The sequence below is a fragment of the Zalophus californianus genome, chromosome 1, assembly GCF_009762305.2.
Source record: "Zalophus californianus isolate mZalCal1 chromosome 1, mZalCal1.pri.v2, whole genome shotgun sequence".
In the NCBI taxonomy this organism is placed as follows: Eukaryota; Metazoa; Chordata; class Mammalia; order Carnivora; family Otariidae; genus Zalophus; species Zalophus californianus.
This window is the reverse complement of record NC_045595.1, coordinates 18,219,244-18,241,943: the sequence shown is the minus strand read 5'-3', so window position 1 is coordinate 18,241,943 and position 22,700 is coordinate 18,219,244. Positions and strand designations below refer to the sequence as shown.

The 22,700-nt window shown below is 47.2% G+C and overlaps 3 protein-coding genes across 7 annotated transcripts in view; 2 read left to right on the top strand and 1 right to left on the bottom strand.

Moving 5' to 3' along the window:
• QRICH1 (glutamine rich 1) overlaps positions 1-15,125 on the top strand; it is a 53,937-nt gene extending 38,812 nt beyond the window's left edge. For all 4 annotated transcript variants that reach the window (XM_027583417.2, XM_027583420.2, XM_027583418.2 and 1 more), the window contains 7 exons: positions 3,100-3,277; positions 3,916-4,070; positions 5,719-5,833; positions 11,304-11,412; positions 11,763-11,914; positions 12,434-12,524; positions 13,934-15,125. In XM_027583417.2, coding sequence (XP_027439218.1) covers positions 3,100-3,277; positions 3,916-4,070; positions 5,719-5,833; positions 11,304-11,412; positions 11,763-11,914; positions 12,434-12,524; positions 13,934-14,126 — 993 coding nt within the window. In that variant the 3' untranslated portion in view covers positions 14,127-15,125. The remainder of the gene's footprint in view (positions 1-3,099; positions 3,278-3,915; positions 4,071-5,718; positions 5,834-11,303; positions 11,413-11,762; positions 11,915-12,433; positions 12,525-13,933) is intronic.
• A 16-nt stretch (positions 15,126-15,141) lies between these two features.
• Positions 15,142-20,056, top strand: IMPDH2 (inosine monophosphate dehydrogenase 2). Of its 2 annotated transcripts, XM_027583421.2 has the most exons (15): positions 15,142-15,329; positions 15,775-15,823; positions 16,039-16,140; positions 16,258-16,332; positions 16,659-16,865; positions 17,388-17,475; positions 17,549-17,748; positions 17,828-17,918; positions 18,019-18,114; positions 18,381-18,452; positions 19,107-19,250; positions 19,337-19,481; positions 19,579-19,722; positions 19,803-19,886; positions 19,981-20,056. In XM_027583421.2, exons 1-15 carry the CDS (start codon positions 15,232-15,234, stop codon positions 20,000-20,002), a joined length of 1,617 nt encoding a protein of 538 aa, XP_027439222.2. In that variant the 5' UTR covers positions 15,142-15,231; the 3' UTR covers positions 20,003-20,056. The 2 variants fall into 2 exon arrangements, with proteins under 2 accessions (XP_027439222.2, XP_027439223.2); XM_027583422.2 differs by lacking the exon at positions 18,381-18,452 and having other exon boundaries at positions 15,159-15,329.
• A 774-nt stretch (positions 20,057-20,830) lies between these two features.
• On the bottom strand, positions 20,831-22,608 carry NDUFAF3 (NADH:ubiquinone oxidoreductase complex assembly factor 3). Its single transcript, XM_027583137.1, has 5 exons — positions 21,879-22,608; positions 21,607-21,799; positions 21,384-21,450; positions 21,167-21,267; positions 20,831-21,087 (listed from the first exon to the last, which is right to left on the bottom strand). The coding sequence occupies exons 1-5, from the start codon at positions 21,953-21,955 to the stop codon at positions 20,962-20,964; spliced, it is 564 nt and encodes a 187-aa protein (XP_027438938.1). The 5' UTR covers positions 21,956-22,608; the 3' UTR covers positions 20,831-20,961.
• Positions 22,609-22,700: the final 92 nt, after the last annotated feature.

Below are 22,700 nucleotides of genomic sequence, written 5' to 3'. Positions count from 1 at the left end.
GTATGACACACCAGACCATACCTGCCTTCTTGGAATTCTCCTCTGGCATGGTTTTCCTCCTACCCCCACTGGTTCTTTTTCCTTCTCAGGAGAGTTTGCTGGTGCTTCTCTATCTGAACCATACATGTTAATGTTCCTCAGAACTCAGTACTAGCCTTCTTTTCTCCCTAAAGAATTTCTGTCTATGGCCATGGTTTTCAGCACCCTCTAGATGGCTGGTAACACTGAAGATGATAGTCATTGACACTATCTGCCAGGCACTATTTCAGTGTTACACAGGTTAACTCATTTAATTCTCACACCAACTTTATGAGGTATGCACTGCTATCTCCATTTTACAGATGAAGAAACTGAGACACGGATTAAACAACAAGACCAAAGCCACGATTAGTTAAGTAGCAGAGTTGGGGTTCAGCCCTGGACAGGCTGGCTCTTTAGCCCATGTCTTATACCCTATGCTGCATTGAGACACAAATCTTTAGACCATGGCTTTCCCTTTGAACCTTTCTCATGCATCCAGCAGCCTATTTTTCACTTACTTGGATTTATTAAAGATATCTCAGCCCTTCAGCATCACCTCTGCTGCTGTTGAAAACTTCTCTCAGGGCACCTCGCTGGATCACTTGGTAGAGCATATGACTCTTGATCTCGGGGTCAATGAGTTCTAGCCCCATTTTGGGGGTAGAGTTTACTTTAGATAGATAGATAGATAGATGACCTGGGGCACCTGGGTGGCTCAGTTGTTTAGGCATCTGCCTTCGGATCGGGTCATGGTCCCGGGGTCCTGGGATCGAGCCCCACTTCAGGCTCCTTGCTCGGCGGGGAGTCTGCTTCTCCCTCTCCCTCTGCTCCTCCCCCTGCTTGTGTTCTCTCTCTCTCAAATAAATAAATAAAATCTTTAAAAAAAAAAGATAGATAGATGACCTGTTTTTTAAAACAAAAACAAAACTTCCCTTCTCAGAAAATGGTACCATCATCCACCATTTGTTTAAACCAGAAACCCAGGAATCATCCTTGAGTCTGCTTTCCTTTACTCTTCACAGCCAACTCTTCAACAAGACACTTTGGTTCTGCCACCACACTTCTCAGCATTTCTCTCCATTGCCATCCTAGTCCAGGCCACCAGCACCTTTGCTCTTCAATCCATTCTCCATAAATCAGAAAGAATATATATATTTTTTTAATGTAAGATTATGTCACTTCCCAGCCTAAAATTCTCCAAGGACTCCATTATAAAGTGGAAGGAAAACTCTATACCACAGTGTACAAGGCCCTACTTACCTCAGTACTTTTCATCCTGGTTGGGATCACTACTACCCCTACCCCCTGATAGACATTTAGACATGTAAAAGGATATTGTTGTCAAGATGCTTGGGGATGCTACATTAGTAGGTGAAGGCACACAGTGAAAGGGGCCTGGCTAAACACCAGAAGCAAAGTACTGCCCCACATGCCCTGGCCCCCACCTACTTATCTAGTCAGACTCCTAGATTTCTAGCTTGGGTAAATGGTATTGCCATTGAACAAGGTAGGGAGGGAACTCTGAGGAGAATGGTTCTGGATGGGGAAAGTGATAGTTGTCTCCATAGATGGTAGTCTGAGGTGGTGTAAGATGTTCATTTGGAGACATATAGTACCCCCTGGGTATATTAAGTCCAGGTCTAGCTTGGAGGTGCATAGTTAGCAATCAATTCCACAAACATGGAAATCCAAACTGGAAAAGTGGGTAAGACTCACCAAGGAGATTGGTAGTTGAACTGTGTCTAGAGTGGAGCTTCTAGGTTGAAAAACATTTAAGAGCCACACACAATACTGCTTTATTTCCTTGTTTAATTATCTTTTGAAAACGAAGAGGAGAGTTTTTACTTTCATTCATTGATAAGCAGATTCATGTGTCATAAATAATTTTGCCTTCAATTTGAATGATTGACATTCCTTAGCCCTTTGGGTAGGCCCTGGCATGGAGAATTGCTCAAAGGCATTTGTTCAGAATATAGACAGGTGTGTGAGACCCAAGAACCTATGCCTGGTATACTTTGTTGGTGTCTCTCCCACCCAGTATGGGGAATTGTGATTGACGCTAATGGATATTTCCTGCGCCTTTGTGTGCACAGCTTGGCTGTTAGACCATTGAGGACAAGATGACTCTTCCTTTGGAGGCAGGAAGCTAGAGCAGTGCCTCTGGTCTTCAGAAAATGCCCTTAGGAAATAGAGCAGTATTATTGAGAAGGAATTTTGGGGGGAAAAATCAACCTTATATATAGCTGGAGAAACCATATACATTTTCAGGTCTTCTCATCTTTCAATGGCAGGAGGGAGAACACAACTTTTGTTTGTTGTACTTTTCTAAAGCGATAATTTTCAACCATGGCTGGACATAAGAATCACCTGGGAGCTTTTAAAAATACTGATGGCAGGCCACCATCTTAGACCAGAAATCATATAATCTGTAGGGATAAGGCCCAGGCATGGATATTTTCTAAAAGCAGCCCAGATATTTTTAAAGTGCACCCAAGTTGAATGGTCACTACTCTGGACACTTGGTATTCAAAGTGTGGTCTGCAGACCAGCTCCCTTACTTGGGAACTTGTTAGAAATGCAGAGTCTCAGGTCCCACCTGAGACCTTTCGAATCAGAATCTGCACTTTAATAAAATCCTTAAGTGATTTTTTTGCACTGTATGACAATCAGTGCTTTGGGCCAGGAGTTCTTTTTTTGTTGTTAGTCTTTTGTGTTTTCTTTATTTTACTCAGTTGGGCCAGGAGTTCTGAACAGTGACTAAACTTTAGAATCGCCTTTTTATGTGGGAAGGTTTTTGAAAGACTAATCTCTTTAAAAAGAGATTCTGGGGTAGAGCCCAGAAATTGGTATTTCTAATTCAGAGATTCAGAAGTCCAGCCAGGGCTGAGAAGCACTGCAGTAGCCTTAACTGTCCCTGGGGTAAGGAGTAGAACTCCAACGGTCTTTGAAAGTAAGATAACAAGTAGAAGAAAGATTATTTTTTATTAAAAGAAACACAGGTAACATTTTTCTAGCAGTTTTGTGGAAGGGCCTGGTGCAAAACAATATTGACACATTTTGATGGTTTCTCTCTTACAGGCTCAGACTGTCCAGGTTGCTGAAGTTGAACCACAGTCACAGCCACAGCCTTCCCCAGAACTTCTGCTTCCAAATTCTCTGAAGCCAGAAGAAGGGCTTGAAGTATGGAAAAACTGGGCCCAGACCAAGAATGCTGAGCTAGAGAAGGATGCTCAGAACAGACTGGCACCCATTGGGAGTAAGTGTTTGTGAGAGAGAGAGAGGGGGGTGGACTCTGTCTAAAATGTAGTGAAACGGGGAGGACAGAATGGCAGGAAAGTGGTGTCCCTTGGCTCTGGGGGTTAGAAATCACCATCTGAAATAGTATCCTGAATTCAGGACAAGCAACAAGCAGACCTGACATGCAAATGAGCAGGATATATGGTGTTTGCCCAAGACCAGGCATTTTTGTACACATGGATTTCTAAAGTCAACCTAGCAGATCTGGGCAGAGTGAATTCTAGAAGGAGTTAGGAACCAGTGACTGTCTTCAGGGCCCTTCTTCCTTAACATTATGTTCATATTCTTCCTCACCTAACAGAGTGTGGATTTTGCAGGTTTTTTGCTTTCGTGTCTTGGCCCTAATAATAATTTTGAAGATATGTGAGGTGGGGCAGATTGTGGGAAGGAAACCCTTAGTGTAAATAGGGCATACAGGATTATTGTCTTAGTAAGCCAGTTCTGATCTTAGATATATGTGATCATTTCCATCCTAGCCCCCTGAAGATCAGTATCTTCTCTGAGCCCTCCTTCTGGGGATATGAGCAGCCAGTTAAGAGATTACTGTTGCCAGGACCCCCGTTCACCTTTGGGGGTCACTTTTGGCTTGTGTTGCAGGGCGCCAACTGTTGCGATTCCAGGAAGATCTCATTTCTTCTGCTGTGGCTGAGTTGAATTATGGGCTCTGTCTAATGACACGGGAAGCTCGAAATGGAGAAGGTGAACCCTATGATCCAGATGTGCTCTACTATATTTTCCTGTGTATTCAAAAGGTAGGAAACAGAACTTCAAAGGAACATGTTTGAGCTGTGTTCCCGTTGGGTATTTGCTGGTTACTTAGATTAGTAAAATGATAAGCAAGTGGTTATAAGGAAGTTCTCTTTCAACTATATGAGTTTTAATTTTTTTTAAATTTTATTTAAATTCAGTTAGTTAACATAAAATGTATTAGTTTTAGGGGTAGAACTCATTGGTTCATCAGTTGCATAGAACACCCAGTGCTCATTATATCACGTGCCCTCCTTAATGCCTGCCACCCAGTTACCCCATCCTCCCACCCACCTCCCCTCCAGCAACCTTCAGTTTGTTTCCTATAGTTAAGAGTCTCTTATGGTTTGTCTCCCTCTCTGACTTCATCTTATTTTATTTTTCCCTCCCTTTCCCTATGATCCTGTTTCGTTTCATTCCACATGAGTGAAATCAACTATATAATAAGTTTTTTTTTTTAAGATTATTTGAGAGAAAGAATGAGAGAGAGCACATGAGAGTGGGGAGGGTCAGAGGGAGAAGCAGACTCCCTGCCGAGCAGGGAGCCCAATGCGGGACTCAATCCCGGGACTCCACGATCATGACCTGAGCCGAAGGCAGTCACTTAACCAACTGAGCCACCCAGGCGCCCTATATAATAAGGTTTTTAATGTACAGTTTTAAAAATTGCAGAAGACCTAACATGTTCACTTAAAAAAAATAAAATAGACATCAGTTATAATCCCATCATCTAGAGAAACTTTTGTTAAAATATTTGTTATAGTATCTTAAGAGTATTTAAAAAAAAAATTTATATAATAATACTTTTCTTTTCATTAAAGTAAACATGGTTTACATAAAAGTAATTTATCCAAAACAAAGTTTGGTGCTAACATTCAGCTCATTTTCTCATTGTTCCCTGCATTAACACAAAATAATTATTTGAGAATCTAGCTAGAATATACAACTGTAGGTAGGCTTTCAGGACATCTAAGGTGTAGCGTAATAGGGAAACTTGATTTAGGACTGGTAGTTTAGGAGAGCAGGGGTGGATTTCTTAGTGTGTGAATGCTCTTATGGAAAAGCCCACAGCATGATGGAAGAGCACTTGCTGGTTGGGACTCACCCTGTTGCCTGGGCCCTAAGAAAAGTCTGCCTCCCAGTTTATTTTTCTCTCTTCCTAGTCATCCAGGGCACTGAGTGAATTGCTTTGCATGCTCTGTTTCATTCCGTGCTCTCTTCCTGGTCCTGGAAGGCAGGCACAGTCATTTCCACTGACAAAAAAAACTGAGCCCCAAAAGTTAAAATACTTGCATGAGTTACTTAACTTACACCATAACTAATAAGAGGCTGGCCCCAGAGCCTGCATTATGTTTTTTGCTACCACAAGATAGTACCTTGCCTGGGTGAAATAGCATTCACAAAATCTGTCCCATTGACCCAGCTCTCCAGAGTGTTAGGAGAGTCATTTCACATGATCTGAAGTGTACTGTGGAAGTGTCATATGCTGGACATTTTTGACCTGTTGTGTTGGTTTGTTAAGGAGGCAGAGATGGATAGGGAGAGCTGATGATACTGGTAGCACAATGTTTATTTCCCCTGAAAGTTTTACTCAGGAGATTACCAACAACTTTTTTTTTTTTTTACCAACAACTTTTATTGTTTTTCTTTTAGTATCTTTTTGAAAATGGAAGGGTTGATGACATTTTCTCCGATCTTTATTATGTTCGATTCACGGAGTGGCTACATGAAGTTCTGAAAGATGTTCAGCCCCGAGTCACTCCACTTGGTAAGAGTCTTCCTAGTCCTTGGATGTCTTTTCCACCTGGGTTTAAAAAAGGTCAGCTGCTTGTGTGGCTGGCTATGATAAACAGCGTGTGGGTGAGGAGGCAATAAATCCTAGGTACCAGCGTCAACTTCTGTGCTGCTTGGCCTGATATGGAAGGGGCACTGCACACCAGACAGAGAACCCGGCTGGTCCCAGTGTGGCAAGGACATGGGGGCATGCAGAGAGTTGGGGTAGTTATTTTTTTTAATTAAGATTTATTGATTAAAATTAGAATCATTGCATTAAGAATTATGAGCTGTTTCATCTGTAGGTTACTCATGTTACATATTGGGGTTTTTTTTCCATGTGTTTGAACATACACACACACACACACACACACACACACATATATATATATATATATATATATATGTATTCTACATATATAGAACATAATTTTTGCTTTACCCATATAAACACCTGAACAGCATGTGTTGGAAAGAACAGTTTTACAGTAGAATGTCTGAGGTGTTTGTGTTTTGTTTTTAAAAAACTTTTATCTTTTTAGAGCAATTTTAGGTTTACAGAAAAAAATGAGCAAAACATACAGAGAATTCCCATATATTCCCTCACACACGGTTTCTTCTATTATTTAATATCTTGTATTAGTGTGGTGTACTTGTTATAATTGATGAGCCAATTCTGATATTAATAACTAAAGTCTGTAGCTTACATTAGGATTCACTCCTCCTGTTCTACGTTCTGTGGGTTTGGACAAATGTATAATGACATGTATCTATAATTACAATATCATATTTAAGTTTCAGGGCACTAAAATCCTCCGTGTTCTACCTATTTATCTCCCTTCCCGCCAAATCCCTGGCAGTCACTGATTTTTCACTGTTCATAAGTTTTGCCTTTTTCAGAATGTCATATAGTTGGAATAATTCAGTATGTAGCTCTCTCAGATTGGTTTCTTTCACTTAGCAATATACATCTCATGTTCCTGTGTCTTTTCGTGGCTTGATAGCTCATTTATTTTTATTGCTGAATAATAATCCATTGTATGGATGTACCACACAATTTCTTTATCCGTTCACCTATTGAAGGACATCTTCCTTGCTTCCAAGTTTTGGCAATTATAAATAAAGCTACTATAAACGTTGTGTGCAGGTTTCTGGTAAAAGAATAGACAAATCACTGGAATAGAATAGAGAGCCCAGAAGTAGAATCACACAAATATAACCAGCTTATCTTTGACAAAGGAGTAATGGCAGTTCAATGGAGAAAGAATAGTCTTTTCAACAAATGGTGCTGGAACAGCGGGACACCCACATACAAAAAAATGAATCTAGATGCAGACCTTACGCCATTCACAGAATCAACTCAAAATGGGTCACAGACCTAAATGTAAAACACAAAACTATAAAACTCCTAGAAGATAACATAGGAGAAAATCTAGGTGACCTTGGGTTTGGTAGTCACTTTTTGGATATAACACCAAAAGCACAATCCATGAAAGAAAATAATTGATAAGTTGGACTTCATTAAAATTAGAAAGTTATGACCCATTCGGAAAGACCCTTTTAAGAGAATGAAAAGACAAGCCACAAACTGGAGAAAAATCTTGTGCAAAACACATACCTGATAAAGGATTGGTATCCAGAATACACAAAGAACTCAACACTCAACAATAAAAATAAAATTAAAAAAAAAAACCTGATCCAAAAAATGGGCAAAAGATCTGAACAGATTCCTCACCAAAGATATACAAGTGGCAGATAAGTATATGAACAGATGTTTATCATTAGGTATCATCCAGAAATTGCAAACTAAAATGAGATACCACTATACACCTATTAGAATGGCTAAAATCACAAACAGTGGCAGCCCCAAATGCTGGATAGGGAGCACAAGAATGTTCATTCTTTGCTGGTGGGAATGCAAAATATTATAATCCCTTTATAATAGTTGGACGTTTTCTTTAAAAAGTAGACATTTTCTTTCTTTTTTTTTTTTTTTAAAGATTTTATTTATTTATTTGACAGAGAGAGGGAGAGCACAAGTAGAGCGGCAGGCAGAGGGAGAAGCAGGCTCTCCGCTGAGCAGGGAGCTGGACATGGGGCTCGATCTCAGGACCCTGGGATCATGACCTGAGCCGAAGGCAGCCGCTTAACCGACTGAGCCACCCAGGCACCCCCAAAAATAGACATTTTCTTACTTTATGATCGAGCAGTTGTGCTCCTTGGAATTTACCCAAATGAGTTGAAAGCTTAAATCCACACAAATATCTGAGTTTTAATGCTGGGTTTACCATTTATTAGAATGTGTGCTAGCAGCTTAAACTGTTTTTTTCCCGTCAAAAAAATCTAACTGGAATTAAAATAAAAACTTTTTTTAAAAATTGAGATATAATTGACATATAACATACTAGTTTTAAGTATACAATATAATGATATGTGTATATCTTGTATAATGATCTAGTTTAGTTAACATCCATCACCACAGAGTTACATGCTTAACCTTTAAGAAAAAAATTATTGGTTAAACAAATACTTTTTGAATGCTTGCTATGTGCCAGGCATTATTCCAGGTGTAGATAATATAATATTGTAGTGAACAAAATGGAGCTTATAGTCTAATAGGGGGAGGCAGTGTGTAAATAACCAGTTTATGATTAAGTGTCTTAAAGAACAAAGCATAGGGGAATGGGAAGTGTTAAGGACATTAGGAGGGAAGCCTTTCTGAGGGGCTGTCATTAGAACAGAAACCAAGTAAGTGAATCACTACATGATTTGCAAATTTTCAAGTCAAGTGTGGTTATGCAGAGTTTGCTTTTTAAAAATTGTATTATGGAAATTTCAAGCACATATAAAAATTAAACAACAGATAAATGACATTCCCATGTACCTACTGTCCATGGCATATCTTGTGTCATGTGTACACCTGTTTTTCCCCTCCTGTATTATTTTGAAATAACTCCTAGACACTTCATAAATATTTTAGTATGCTTGACATACCATGATGCCATTATTATACTTGAAAAAAAGATAATTTCATAATGTAATCAAAGTCTACTCTACCCTTTGTTCAAATTTCTGTCTCATAAATGTCATGATCTTGTTTGAGTCAAGGTGTAGATAAGGTCCACACATTGAAATTACTGATTTGTTTCAATATTTAGCTTTAATCTTTTTCTCCTTGATTCTATCTCTTGCAATTTTTTATGGAAGAAACTAGCCATTGATTGATTGAGAAAGAGTGTGTGGGAGTGCTTGGGGAGGGAGGGACTGAGGGGGAGAGAGAGAATCTCAAGCAGGCTCCATGCCCAGCGTGGAGCCCAGCGTGGAGCCCAGCATGGAGCTTGAGCCCACGACCCTGAGGTCATGACCTGAGCCAAAACCAAGAGTCAGATGCTCAACTGGCTGAGCCACCCAGACACTCTGAAACTAGCCTTTTAAATCGTCAGTCTGATTACATCCCCAAATTGTAGTTTAACATAGTCTTCTGTTCCCTTATATTTACAGTTAATTGGTAGTTCGATATAAAGACTTCATTGATCAGGTTTTGATTTTTGTGTTTTCTTTATGGCAAGGTTATGTCATAGTTGTGTTATATACTTCCATCTCATACCCATAATATCTGGATCCATTATTAAGAGTTGCAATTGATGGCATTCTGATGTTATTCTTCATTATTAGCTGAAGTACAAAGCAAAACTTTCCTTTGATCACTCTTTGAATACCTAGCAGCATAGATAATTTTATAGGATTTTTAGGAGATTTTCTAGGAGAGGTGGGATAAGGGCTTATTCTCTTTGTTTAGCAGTTTTTATGGTAATGAGTTGATTCACCAATTTCATCCAGTGATAACCGATTCACTTTTTTTTAAGGAATCATTGTGAACTAATGAGTTTAAACATATTTAATTTGGTTCAGTCCATAGCAGTTATCTTTTTTGCTGTGCAGATTGTTCCATCTTTGGCCATTTGGAACCTCTTAAATTGGTTTTTAAGTTCTTTTGACATGGCCCTGTTTCCTTGAGTTCTGATTTGCCAGATATTCCAGGCTGATCTTGGATATTTTCTATTTTCTGTCTCAATGTGGAATATTGAGATTGGTCAGTTCTCCATGAGACTGGTTCCTTTTAGTGTAAATGGTATTTTAAGTATCATAGTCTGGATGCACAGGGGTGTTCATTTCTCCTGGGTTGGTCATTGTTCGTAAGCCTTTCAGTGGGAAATACTAAAAAAAGATAAAATAGGTCATTTTGTGGCTTGCAGTCCAGATTGAGAACTATAAAGTTTTTATATGATGTCCCCATCTGCGTCTCCCTTCTCCCATGCCAAGAGTCCTGGTTTTTGACCCTAAACTTTAAGTTTTATTAAGAAGTGGTTAAAGCTAGGGAAGCTCATATAATGGCAGAGTGAAGTAAACCCTAGAAAATAGCGCATGCCAAGATACGTGTCATACCACTTCTACCACTGGCTTTCCCCAAGGAGGGCTGTCTGTGCCACTCATCTGCTTCAGATATGTTTGAGGGCAGGGAAGCTTATCTCATTGCCAGTAGGCCACAAAATAGAAGAGTAGAGGCAGAGCTGCCCTGGAGAGATGGGAGTGCACTTAATGGAGTCAGAGGGCCAGCTTTGGCAGGAGCAGAGAAGAGGAATGTGTTGGGCGAATATTTCTTTCCCCGCTTCTAGGAAGTGACATCCTTGCTGCCTGCCTGGAGGATCCTGAAACTCCTGCAGGAGAATGCTTTCACCATGGCCTCAGTACCTGGCACACAGACACTTGTACATTAACTGTTGAGTGACACATGAAGGGGGCTTGGTGATCAACTCAAGGATCCTCTTCCTTTAGTGTAGACCTGGCTGCACCCTGGCCTTTGTCCCTGCCCAGCTCTCAGTTCATTTACGAACCAGGGTCTTAAAGTAAAACCTGCCTTGTCGGGGAATCCTATAATAATTCTGAATATCATTCTCCCCTTTATCCAGAGAGGGGATGAGAATGGGTTTGTTTTCTAGAAGTGGAAAACGTGAGAGGTTTAGCAAGGGCAAACAGGTGCACCCATACCAGTTCTTTGGGCCGTTGACACCTGAAAATATGATGAAAGCTCTGTACCCTCTTTTAGAGAAGTATGCATATTTGCAGAGTTTGATTTATAGTTTTGGGTGTTCCAGTATTTTCTTGCCCCACTTTAACCTTGGATTAGAGGAAGAATTAACATCAGGTAAGAGCAAGCTTATAGGGCAGTGGTTCTCAGGAACTTGTTAGAAATGCACATTATCAGTTCCCACCCCGGAAACTTGGGCTGGGACCCAGCCATTTGTGTTTTAACAAGCTTCCAGATGATTCTGCCATTCCCTAGGGAGATTTTTCTGGTTAAACTTATACTCTTTTGTGGTCCTTGTGCCTCCCACCTCCCATCCTGCACCTCTTGAGGGCTCACCTGCCACCCTCTTGTTGTAGCAGTGCTCTATTCCTCCTAGGCTATGTCCTGCCCAGCCACGTGACTGAGGAGATGCTGTGGGAGTGCAAGCAGCTCGGGGCTCACTCCCCTTCCACCCTGCTGACCACCCTCATGTTCTTTAACACCAAGTAAGTGTTCTAGAAGCTCCATGCTTAGCCACTGCTGGCATCTGCCCAGTGAAGAGGGTGGAAACTATCCAGGTAGATAGAGGAATTCCTTTGACACATATTTGAGAGCCTTTGGGCTATTAAAAGCCTTCAGCCCCACTTGGCTAAATTTGTGTGGTGACCAGTGAGGCATACAGCCTTGCCAGAACCCTGCCATCAGTCTTGATGTGGTTCCTCCACTAGACAGTGTTTTTGGGTATGGGCCTGCCCAGAGTGTGCACAGCGGCTCCTCTGAGGCACTGATGGCAGAGGGTAAGTTATAGTCTCCTCCTGGCACCCCTCCCTTTGCCTTGCTTTCACTTGTGGTGCAGATACTTCCTGTTGAAGACAGTGGACCAGCACATGAAGCTGGCCTTCTCCAAGGTTTTGCGACAGACAAAGAAGAACCCCTCTAATCCTAAGGATAAAAGCACGAGTATTCGATACCTGAAGGCTCTTGGGATACACCAGACTGGCCAGAAAGGTAGGGGCTGCAGAAACAGGTGCAACTTGTCCCGCCCTGCCCTTGTGCCTGGGGGGTTAGTGTTGAGTGTGAAGGTTGGGATTTGCTGGATAGGAATTCTCCATTCCCTTCTCCTCACCTAGAAACTTCAAACTCTTCTCGAAGCAGAGATGCCCCAGAAACAATTGCTGCTTTTTCCCTTCATGCCTCACACCCTTTCCTCTCCTGATAAGTCTAGTTGGGATGGCTAGAAGCCTAAGGTTCTTTTTTTTTTTTTTTTTAAAGATTTTATTTATTTATTTGACAGAGACACAGCGAGAGAGGGAACACAAGCAGGGGGAGTGGGAGAGGGAGAAGCAGACTCCCCGCTGAGCAGGGAGCCCAATGTGGGGCTCTATCTTAGGACCCTGGGGTCATGAGCTGAAGGCAGACGCTTAACGACTGAGCCACCCAGGTGCCCCCAAGCCTGGGGTTCCTAATCTGGTCCTGAGCTAAGGCAGTCTCATGCCATGTCCCTGGTGGTGGGGGTGTGTTTTATAGTTACAGATGACATGTATGCAGAACAGACGGAAAATCCAGAGAATCCACTGAGATGTCCCATCAAGCTCTACGATTTCTACCTCTTTAAATGGTGAGGAAGCTTTATGGTGGCTGGGTGACTGTATGTGTGCATGAGTGCACTGTTACCTGTGTATAAGGCATTCTTTAGTCCCAAACAGGGTAAAAACACATTTCCAAAAAGCTAAATATAGAAGCAGCCTGACTGGTTTCCCCAAAGCATATGAAATTACTAGCATTGTGATTTTATATGGTCTCCTGTCTTGGAGAGGGGAATGGGGGAGATGGAGGAAAGTATAGAAAGGCGGCCTCCATCATGTAGCATCTTCCTGGCCTTGACCTTTGTCACTAGCAACATCAATCTAGGGGGGATATCTTTCCTTGGCTTTTACTCTCTTGCCCTTGCAGTTTGGCATGTCATCTTTACTGCAATGCCAGAATCCTCTTTCTATGTTATAGGTCTTACATTTCTTAGATTAAAACCCTTCAGTGGTTTCCATTTATTGTATAGAGAAAGAGTAATCCTAATCTTGCCAACAAGGCCTTATGTATACTCCCCCTTGCTAATCTCACGTCCTTGTACCTCTTGGCTCTCTAGCCACTGGCTCCTCTCCACTCCAGAGCATCATGATCTCCCTACCTCCAGGCCTCAGCTTAGAAATTTTCCCCGTTGGGCAAGCCTCCCCTCCCCACCCCCGTATTTGGCTAGTTGGCTCCTATCCATCCCTCTTCTCAAAACAGCTTTATCAGAAGCATTTCTAGATTCCCTCCCTGTTCTTTTGGGCTGTTTCCTCTGTAGCACTTACCACTGATTATCATTTATGTAATTGTTTAATTGTTGACTGTCTCTTATCTGTAAGCTCCATAAGGTAGGGAGTCTCGGATCCTGCTCGTTTCTTGAACACCAGCCCCTAGTGCAGGTCTGGCACACAGTAGCCCTTTGATAAATATTGAGTGGATGGGCGAATATAACTGTTAGAAGGTGGCATGTGCTAAGTACAGCACAACATTGAGGGGGGTGGAGGATGAGCCCAGGTAAGGGTCCCAGCATCACAGCCAAGCTGGGAAGGCAGAGTCCCTTATGTAACATTTAGGAATTCAGTGGATTGGGTAGAGGAAACAACATGAGCAAAGACTTGGAGAGGACCTTGTAGGCGGTGCAGTTGGTTCCAAGTGGGATACGGTTGGACTCCAGTAGATGAACCCTGGCATCCCGAGGCAGGTGGTTAGAGGAATCACAGCTGGCAGTATGTGAGGGAGAAGCGGAAAGGAGGCAGCCTATTCTTGGCATTGGCAGTAGCCCCAAAGGAGGCCCTAGAGGTAATGTGTGTTGACTGCATGGAATTCAGTAGCTATGCCATCATACCTTTGAAGAGCTGCTGTCTTCCCACCTTTTGCATACAGCATCTGTCTGGAATATTCCAGGGTGGGAGGGTTGAGAATGTTGTGGTTTTACCCAGCTTTTACTGATATATTTTTCAGCCCCCAGAGTGTGAAAGGCCGGAATGACACGTTTTATCTGACGCCTGAGCCAGTTGTGGCCCCCAATAGCCCAATCTGGTACTCGGTCCAGCCTATCAGCAGAGAGCAAATGGGACAGATGCTGACTCGGATCCTGGTGATACGAGAAATTCAGGAGGCCATTGCTGTGGCCAACGCAAGCACCATGCATTGAGATCCCTAAGCCATGGTGCAAGGGAGATGATCCAGGAAAAAAAAAAATGGACAGACTTTCACACTAAAGAAGAGGCCTCCATTTTTTTCTTTTCTTTTTTTTTTTTTTTTAATTGGTGTAGTTATGAAGCCTTTCAGACTGCTCCTGTTTAAAATGTAAAAGGAAACTTTGCCTCCTGTGCGTCACTGTAAATCTGCTGCAGCAGATTCTTCAGCCCATGGGGGCTCTGGGTTTCCTGAAAGCCAGATGTCCTAGAAAGTTGCTCGCTGGCTTTTTCTTTTTTGCCTGGGGCCTGGGGAAAGGGCTCGGACTGTTAGGAGAAATGTGGCCCCTTCCCTTACTCCAGAAAGATGGAATTAGTGACGGACCCTCCAGGGAATCTCCCCAGCTGGCTTCCACTCTGACTGGCAGACGTCGCTGACCACAGGGGAGCCATGGTCTTTTCTTTCTTCATGCTCAGACATAAACTTAGCATCTTAATGGAAGGAAAATGAGGGGAACTTCAATTATGATTTATTAAAGACAATTTCTATTACACCCTCCTTTATGACAAGTGACATTTTAGATGTTAAAGTAAAAACTTTACCATGCCTTTTTTTTTTTTTTTTTTTTTTTTGGCCTAACATTGAGGCCTTAAACCTGAGGCTCCTGTGCCTGATGGAATTCTTGTAACATACACTTGTGTATCATATAAAGATACCACTCTGTTTCTCTTATGTATTCTTAATCTAGTTGTTTATTAAGAATGACAAGCACGTCTTTTCAACATGCTAGTGAACATCGCCTCTTTATTTGGGAGGAGCCTAGCGGGCCATCGGAAGCAAAGCCTTGCCTGCTGGTTGAACGGGTCACGGTCCTGTGGGAGGGGGCAGCCTCGGGAACGCCCAACTTTGTGGCTGCACACCTAGGGCGTGCTCTGCGCATGCGCTCCTTCGATGGCCCCGCCCGGAAGGCGTACGGGCTCCGCCTGTTCGTGCTGCGTCCTGACGTCAGTGACGCGCAGGGCGCAATGACGATATCGGCGGGTTTATATTGGCGCGGCCCAGAAGGCTGAGGCCTCTGCGGCGCGGTCTTCGGGCACACGCGGCTTTGCCTAGCGGTGGCCATGGCCGACTACCTGATTAGCGGGGGCACGTCCTACGTGCCAGACGACGGGCTCACAGCACAGCAGCTGTTCAACTGCGGGGACGGCCTCACCTACAAGTGCGGGCCTAGCGGGCTTACCTGGGGGAGGAGAGGGGCGGCGCGCTGGACTGGGAGGCCGGGCGGGGTTTTCCACTGAGCCCGCTTGGACCGAGGCATGGGAGACAGGTTCCGGAGAATTCCCCACCCATCTTTGGGGCTCCGTTTGATAGATCTGAAGTGGGGCGGGATGGAGGAGGCATCTTGGCGGTGCTTGAGATTTCAGGCTAGAAGTTCCATTCTCTCGGCACATGAGTTGTCAGGGTGCCAGGGTCGCTGATGACAGCTAGGTGGCAGAAAAGATCCCGTCTCCATCTCCACCTTGTGATTTGTCTGCCCTGCCTGTGACACGGGCTAGGTCAGTGCCCTCTAAGGCCCAAATGCCTTATGACATGATCTGTGGGGATGGAATCTCGGGCCGCCCTAAGCCTGAGCCTTACTCCCAATTCGCTCCCCTCCCCCATAGTGACTTTCTCATTCTCCCTGGGTACATCGACTTCACTGCAGACCAGGTGGTGAGTATGGCCAGAAATTGGGTCCTGAGCATCAAGGTTGGGTAAGGTACTTCTCTTCCCTGGTCTCAGCTACCACAGCAGATTGGGCTTGGGGTGGATTCTATGGAAGTCTGATTGGCATGCAGGTCATACAGGACACCTGTTTTATGGGGGACCTGGCACCACCCTGAGGCTTTTAGAGGTACTTGCCACATTATCGGGCCATATTTCCTCAGGACCTGACTTCTGCTCTGACCAAAAAGATCACTCTGAAGACCCCACTGGTTTCCTCACCCATGGACACAGTCACAGAGGCTGGCATGGCCATAGCAATGGCGGTGAGCATCATGGGGTGTAAGGACAAAAGGAGGGGCCTCACTCACACTCTTTCCCAAAGACACACATAGTCGTGCTGCTCTTTGTCACTTTTTCACGATCTTCTGTTTATCATGCAGCTTACAGGTGGTATTGGCTTCATCCACCACAACTGTACACCTGAGTTCCAAGCCAACGAAGTTCGGAAAGTGAAGGTCAGAAGGGCAAGGATCGTGGTCAAGAGCTCCTGGGAATTGCATTGAGGTGGAGTGGGGTGGAAGTGGGGGATTTGTTCTCCTAATTTAGGATCCTTTTTTCCCCACTTTGGGGTTCAGTTCCTGAGAAGAGCATGAGACCCTGTGTCCTAAGGCAAGAGAAGACGACCAGGTGGATAGTACCTACAGCCCACCCATGTTTACTATCCCTGGGTTTGAATTGTGATTTGGTCCTATGGTACTGCCAGAGGGGGAGTTGGCACAGACCCCAGGTTTCAGACTGGTAAAGATGGTTCAGAAATGTTATTTCTCACCATCCCTTCCAGAAATATGAGCAGGGATTCATTACGGACCCTGTGGTCCTCAGCCCCAAGGATCGAGTGCGGGATGTGTTTGAAGCCAAAGCCCGGCATGGATTCTGTGGTATCCCAATCACCGATACAGGCCGGATGGGGAGCCGCTTGGTGGGCATCATTTCTTCAAGGGACATAGATTTTCTCAAGGAGGAGGAACACGACCGATTTTTGGAAGAGGTGGGTGCTACTGACAAAGCAAAGCCAAACTCTGGCGGCCAAGGCTTAAGATGGGGTTTCTGTTGCCTGAATGGCATCTCTGGGGGCTTCTGCTGTCCAGGAAAGATGAATGCCCAGCCAAGTCTCTGACCCCTTCATGGGGTTCCTGCATCTCTTCCCCACCAGATGCTCTCATTCTGCCCAAGTGTTTGCCAGCATGCGTGCTGTGTTGCCACTCTCAAGGTGGGGGCAGTGCTCAGGGACCAACCGCAGCCTCCTCTTCCAACTCCCTTGTCGTTGCTCTGGCGGGGCCCTTCTTTCTCCGCTATGTAACAGCATGTTCTGTGTACCACATTGTTCTTTCTACTTGATTCTCACCCGTGCCACTGTATTGCTGCATTGGCTGTTGGGTTCACTTGAGGAGGGTGGTTTGGGTGCCAGGTGTGTGATCAGGGTGGTCTGTGGAACCTCACCCCCGAGTTAGGTCAGGGTGTGTTGGAGGTCTGGTCTCTGGGCCCTTCTCACAGCTCCCCTCTCTGCTAGATCATGACGAAGAGGGAAGACTTGGTGGTAGCCCCTGCAGGCATCACACTGAAGGAAGCAAATGAAATTCTGCAGCGCAGCAAGAAGGGTGAGTTCTAGAGGTGGAAGGGTTCTGGAACCAAAGACCAGGGTTCTGATTTATGTACCTTCCCTACCCCCAGGAAAGTTACCCATTGTAAATGAAGATGGTGAGCTGGTAGCCATCATTGCCCGGACAGACCTGAAGAAGAACCGGGATTACCCACTGGCCTCCAAAGATGCCAAGAAGCAGCTGCTGTGTGGAGCAGCCATTGGCACTCATGAAGATGACAAGTATCGGCTGGATTTGCTAGCCCAGGCTGGAGTGGACGTAGTGGTTCTGGTGAGCTCTTGCACAGGCAGGGTGGAGTGGTAGGGACAGCTGTCATACCAGTCTCACTGGGACTTTCTCCTGGTCCCAGGACTCTTCCCAAGGAAACTCCATCTTCCAGATTAATATGATCAAGTACATCAAGGAGAAATACCCCTCCCTCCAAGTTATTGGAGGCAATGGTGAGGCAAGACTGGGCACCAAAGGACGTGGGGCAAGAGGTAGAGGAGCTAGGTTCCCACTCGGATCGTCACCCAAGCCTTTCCCTGTTCTTCACTGCAGTGGTCACAGCTGCTCAGGCCAAGAACCTCATTGATGCTGGTGTAGATGCCCTGCGGGTGGGCATGGGCAGTGGCTCCATCTGCATCACCCAGGAAGGTAGGAAATGCTTCAGTGGGGCCCTCAGAGACTCTGGCTTCAGCAGGGCCCTTAGCCCCATATGGCCTGGAGCCAAATGCTCTTGTGGGAACTATACCGAGTCCTCCAGTAGGGGCAGTCCCAGGGCCAAAGAGGCCCCTTGGATGGGTGACATGCTGGAAGACGAGCTCGTCATTCCTCACCTGCCACTACCCCCCCTGCCTAGCCTGGCCTCCTTGCTCCTGCTCTGCACCCTCTCTAAACTCTGGTCTGTTTGTTTTATTTAGTGGCTCCCAAGATCCCTCCAGACATAAAGTCCCACAGCCCCAAATGCCCTTCTACTGTCAAGGGCTGCTATAGTAAGTCCAGCCCGGCCCACTGGCCCGGCCCGGCTGCCCACTGCCCGGCTGCTTGGTTGACTGTAGCTGTAGCTCCCGGGGTTTGTGGTGTTGATGGGTGGGCAGGGCACACTGAATGACAGACCATGGTTTTAGGGGCTGCTGGAGAACACAGCTCCTTCCTCTTCCTGGGGTGCTTGTAGTGCAGGACCTCCGTCACATTTCCTACAGTAGGCACAGCTCAAGGACCAAACAAGCGCACTCTTCCTTCCACATGACCACTCCCCTGATCCTGCCCAAGCTGCGAACCATGCTGGGAGGAAGGGGTGGGCCTCTGGGTACTAACTGCACGGTGACACCTACCCCCACTTGATACCAGGTGGGTGGGGCCCCCCCCCCCCCCCCCCCCGGCTGCTGACTGCATGTGCCTGAGGCTGCCCTGGGCCAAGCACACATGCACGTGCACATGCAGGGTTGAGTGGAGGCCATCACTGCTGTTTGAACTGTTGAAGGCAGACAGGGCAGCAGCCCTTCCAGACATGACTCTTTCTCCGCCGTGCTGCAGTCCTGGTGCAGGTGTAGCGGAGAGCTCCTGGGTGCTGAGTTATGGCTGCAGGGCCCCTCGCCTGTCCCCACGGATTCCACCCACCCATCTGTTCCTCCATTTCTTAATAGTGTTGGCCTGTGGGCGGCCACAAGCAACAGCAGTGTACAAGGTGTCAGAATATGCACGGCGCTTTGGTGTTCCTGTTATTGCTGATGGAGGAATCCAAAATGTGGGCCATATCGCCAAAGCCTTGGCCCTTGGGGCCTCCACAGGTGAGGCCCAACACCCAGGGAGTGTGGTGGGATTCCTTCCCCAGTGCCACTCAGGGTCTGCTCCCGTCACTCCCATTTGTCCACAGTCATGATGGGTTCCCTCCTGGCTGCTACCACTGAGGCCCCTGGCGAGTACTTCTTCTCCGATGGGATCCGGCTAAAGAAATACCGTGGTATGGGTTCTCTTGATGCCATGGACAAGCATCTCAGCAGCCAGAACCGATATTTCAGGTGGGACAGGAAGGTCAATTACCCTGTACTGACAGCCTTGTACTGATAGCCTCATCCATGCTTAACCTTGCCTATGTTGTCTTGCCTTTCCCTACAGTGAAGCTGATAAAATCAAGGTGGCCCAAGGGGTGTCTGGGGCTGTGCAGGACAAAGGGTCCATCCACAAATTTGTCCCCTACCTGATCGCTGGCATCCAGCATTCCTGCCAGGACATTGGTGCCAAGAGTTTGACCCAAGTCCGGTAAGCCAAGGGAGCTGGGACATGGGTGGAGGAGCTAGTTGAGGGCCACGTACCCACATCCGACATTTGCCCCTCTTCAGAGCCATGATGTATTCTGGAGAACTCAAGTTTGAGAAGAGAACATCCTCCGCTCAGGTGGAAGGGGGTGTGCACAGCCTCCATTCGTAAGTGACCAACCTTTTTGTACCCATCTACCCTTGGGGCAGAGGTTCCTCCTTTCTGCTGCCCCCACCTCAAAGCTGGTTGTTCTGCCTACAGGTATGAGAAGAGGCTTTTCTGAAAAGGGTTACCACATACCCCCTCAGTTTTTCAATAAAAGTTTGGAGAAAAAAAAGTGATGTTTGATCTTTGAGGTTAACAGGCAGGTGTGGCGACCACTATCACGGACACACACAAGCACAACACTCATTTGTAGGGAAAGCCTCAGACCCTGAGGTCTGGATATTCCTTGGATCCAGGAGGTACTAATTCTAAATTCAAAAAGGTCCCTCCCGGGCGCCTGGGTGGCTCAGTTGGTCGATTGACTGCCTTCGGCTCAGGTCATGATCCTGGAGTCCTGGAATCGAGTCCTGCATTGGGCTCCCTGCTCGACAGAGAGTCTGCTTCTCCCTCTGACCCTCCCCCCTCTCATGTGCTCTCTCTCTCACTGTCTCTCAAATAAATAAATAAAATCTTTACAAAAAAAAAAAAAAGTCCCTCCTGAGGCAGCTCACAAGGTAGGTCAGGCCAGCTCTGGCTCACAAGGGTTCAGTCTCACATTGTGGCTGCTTAGGACAGGTCATGGAATAGTCCTCAGGGGCTTTGGACTGGCACCCACAGGGCCTCCTGCTTGGCCACATGGGACCAGGTTGAGAGCCACATACATATTCTCTAACTTGAATCTCCAAGGGACCTTGAGAAAACAGTCCCCTCAAATCTGCATATGAGCAAGTACAAAGATTTGCATTTTGGGACAGGTGCCTATACCGCCTCCAGCCTCTGAGAAGCTATGTAGTCTAAATAAAAAGGAGATCCTCTAGTTTCACACAACTTCTGCCCCCCCCCACACACACACAAGAGCCCACTGAGCCAGCAGCTCTTCCTTGCTAGCAACACAACTAGTACAAAATGGGAAAGGTGGATTAAATTATTAATTTGCTGGCAAGAAAGACAAGTATTACAGTGCCAAAGGGGAAGGGCTAATGAAAGCGCTGGAAACCCCTGCACTCTGCAAAAAGTGCCAGGGTCTTCCTGGACAGGTTAGGTCAGTTCCTGGTGGTTCGTTCTGCAGCTTGTGAGCACAGTCCCTCCGGGTGGAGGGATAAGAGCAGCTCCTGTTCCTCGGCCTTCATGACACAGGAAGTTGAAAGTGGCACAGGCATTGGGCTGCAAAGAGAAAGCCTGCGTCAGCGTGGCGAGGGCTAGGCCTGGGCCCTGCTCCGCACTCCCGAAGCGCAGGGCTTACCGTGTCCTGCACTTCCACGGCGATGCCCCGCTGCCGCAGGGCTTGCAGCACCTGGGGCTGCAGCCGTTCAGTCCGGTCTCCGGTGCCCACCACAACAATCTCTAGGGAAAGATGGCCAGGGCTAGCCTGCAGCAGGCAGGTCTGTGGGGAGGCTGGGGCGGGGTGGCTTTTGGCTTTCTAGGCCTGGAAGCACCGCAGCCCTCCCTTTCTCCAGTACCTATCTGGGGCTCCAGCAACCAGAAGAGGGAGAAGCTTTCTTCGGTGATGTCCCGGTGAGTTCCTACCTGTGTTGGGAGGAGGCAGGTTAAACAAGTTCGCGCAGTTTTCCCCACAGCGCCCTTACCTGCACCACTAACGGGCAACGGAAAAGCCCAAGTTGGCCAGGGACAGAATCAGGGGGCAGGCCTGGGACTCTGGCCCTCTGCTGCCTCAGTGCTCACGTTCCACTGCACCACGGAGTGCGGGAGCAGCGCGCAGGGCCCAAGCACGCGATTTCCGTTGACCGTGAAGCCGCGGCTGCTGTAGCTGTCGATATACATGGACTGCGGGGAGTCGCGCTGCAGCAGGGAGATGCGCGTCCGCTGATACAGCTCGTCGTCCGCCGGAGTGAGCCGATGCCCTCGCCGTGGGGCCCTGCGGAGGGGTGTGCTCAGGGTCTAGGGGGTCAGGAGGAGCAGGGCGGGAGAATCAGGGACGCTGGGCCCGGGCTCACCTCAGCAGCTCGGCAGGGGAACAGCGGAGCACTGCCCGCGCTCGGCACAGGCCGCGAAGCACGAACGTGGCGACCATGTCGGACCGGTGAGCAGGGAGGCCGGCGCTGGGTCAGCGGGGTCGTGGCGGAGCCCACCGCAGCGCGCCGACAGCGCCCCCTGCGTCCCGGAGGGCACGGCGCAGGTCGGCCGCCCCAGCGCGGGATTTTGAGGGAGCTGGCCGATGCCAATTGTCCCAGGAGGACCCGTCCCCCAGCGCGGCTCCGGTGTCTGCACCTGCCACCCGCCCCGCCCCGGGCCCCCGCAGACCGTCCTGGGGGAGTCAGACACCTGGTGGCGTGGCCGGCCTCAGAGCGCTGCCTGGGCCCCCGCCGCAGCCGGGTCCCCGGCTCTCAGCCATTACGTAGGGCTCCCGGGGCCTGGGGCAGGGCGGCCGCGCACCTGGTCGAGTCCCACACACCTGGCCAGGGCGTGGGGCCAGCCTCCAAGCCCCTAATCCCAGGCTTTGGGGCGTCGGGTTCCCAGGGCGGGGCGGCCGGCTCAGGTTTCCCTTGCTCTCCCGCGAATCACGCCCCTCCCTCAACCGTCACCCGCGCGACCGTTGGCGTCGCCGCCGCGCGTCTCCCGGGGCGTGGCTGCGCGTGGATTGGCTTCTCGGGAGCGCGAGGGGGCGTGGCTGATTGGTTTCTCCTTAAAATGGCTCCGAGTCTGCGGCCCGAGCAAGCGGAAGGGGACGCCGTGGTAGGGCGATTGTAGCTGTTCGGGGGGGATCGACCGGGCCGAACGGGACCGGATATTGAACTAGACAGCGGCTGGAGCATCGC

What these genes read in the sequence shown, in the direction of transcription:
- IMPDH2 (XM_027583421.2), top strand. Translation starts at nt 15,232, where the DNA reads ATGGCCGACTACCTGATTAGCGGGGGCACGTCCTACGTGCCAGACGAC. An exon ending in GGGGACGGCCTCACCTACAA is followed by an intron (nt 15,330 to 15,774) that starts GTGCGGGCCTAG and finishes CCTCCCCCATAG; the next exon opens with TGACTTTCTCATTCTCCCTG. An exon ending in TACTGTCAAGGGCTGCTATA is followed by an intron (nt 18,453 to 19,106) that starts GTAAGTCCAGCC and finishes ATTTCTTAATAG; the next exon opens with TGTTGGCCTGTGGGCGGCCA.
- NDUFAF3 (XM_027583137.1), bottom strand. Translation starts at nt 21,955, where the DNA reads ATGGTCGCCACGTTCGTGCTTCGCGGCCTGTGCCGAGCGCGGGCAGTG. An exon ending in TCCCCTGCCGAGCTGCTGAG is followed by an intron (nt 21,800 to 21,878) that starts GTGAGCCCGGGC and finishes ACCCCTCCGCAG; the next exon opens with GGCCCCACGGCGAGGGCATC. An exon ending in GTTGCTGGAGCCCCAGATAG is followed by an intron (nt 21,268 to 21,383) that starts GTACTGGAGAAA and finishes ATCTTTCCCTAG; the next exon opens with AGATTGTTGTGGTGGGCACC.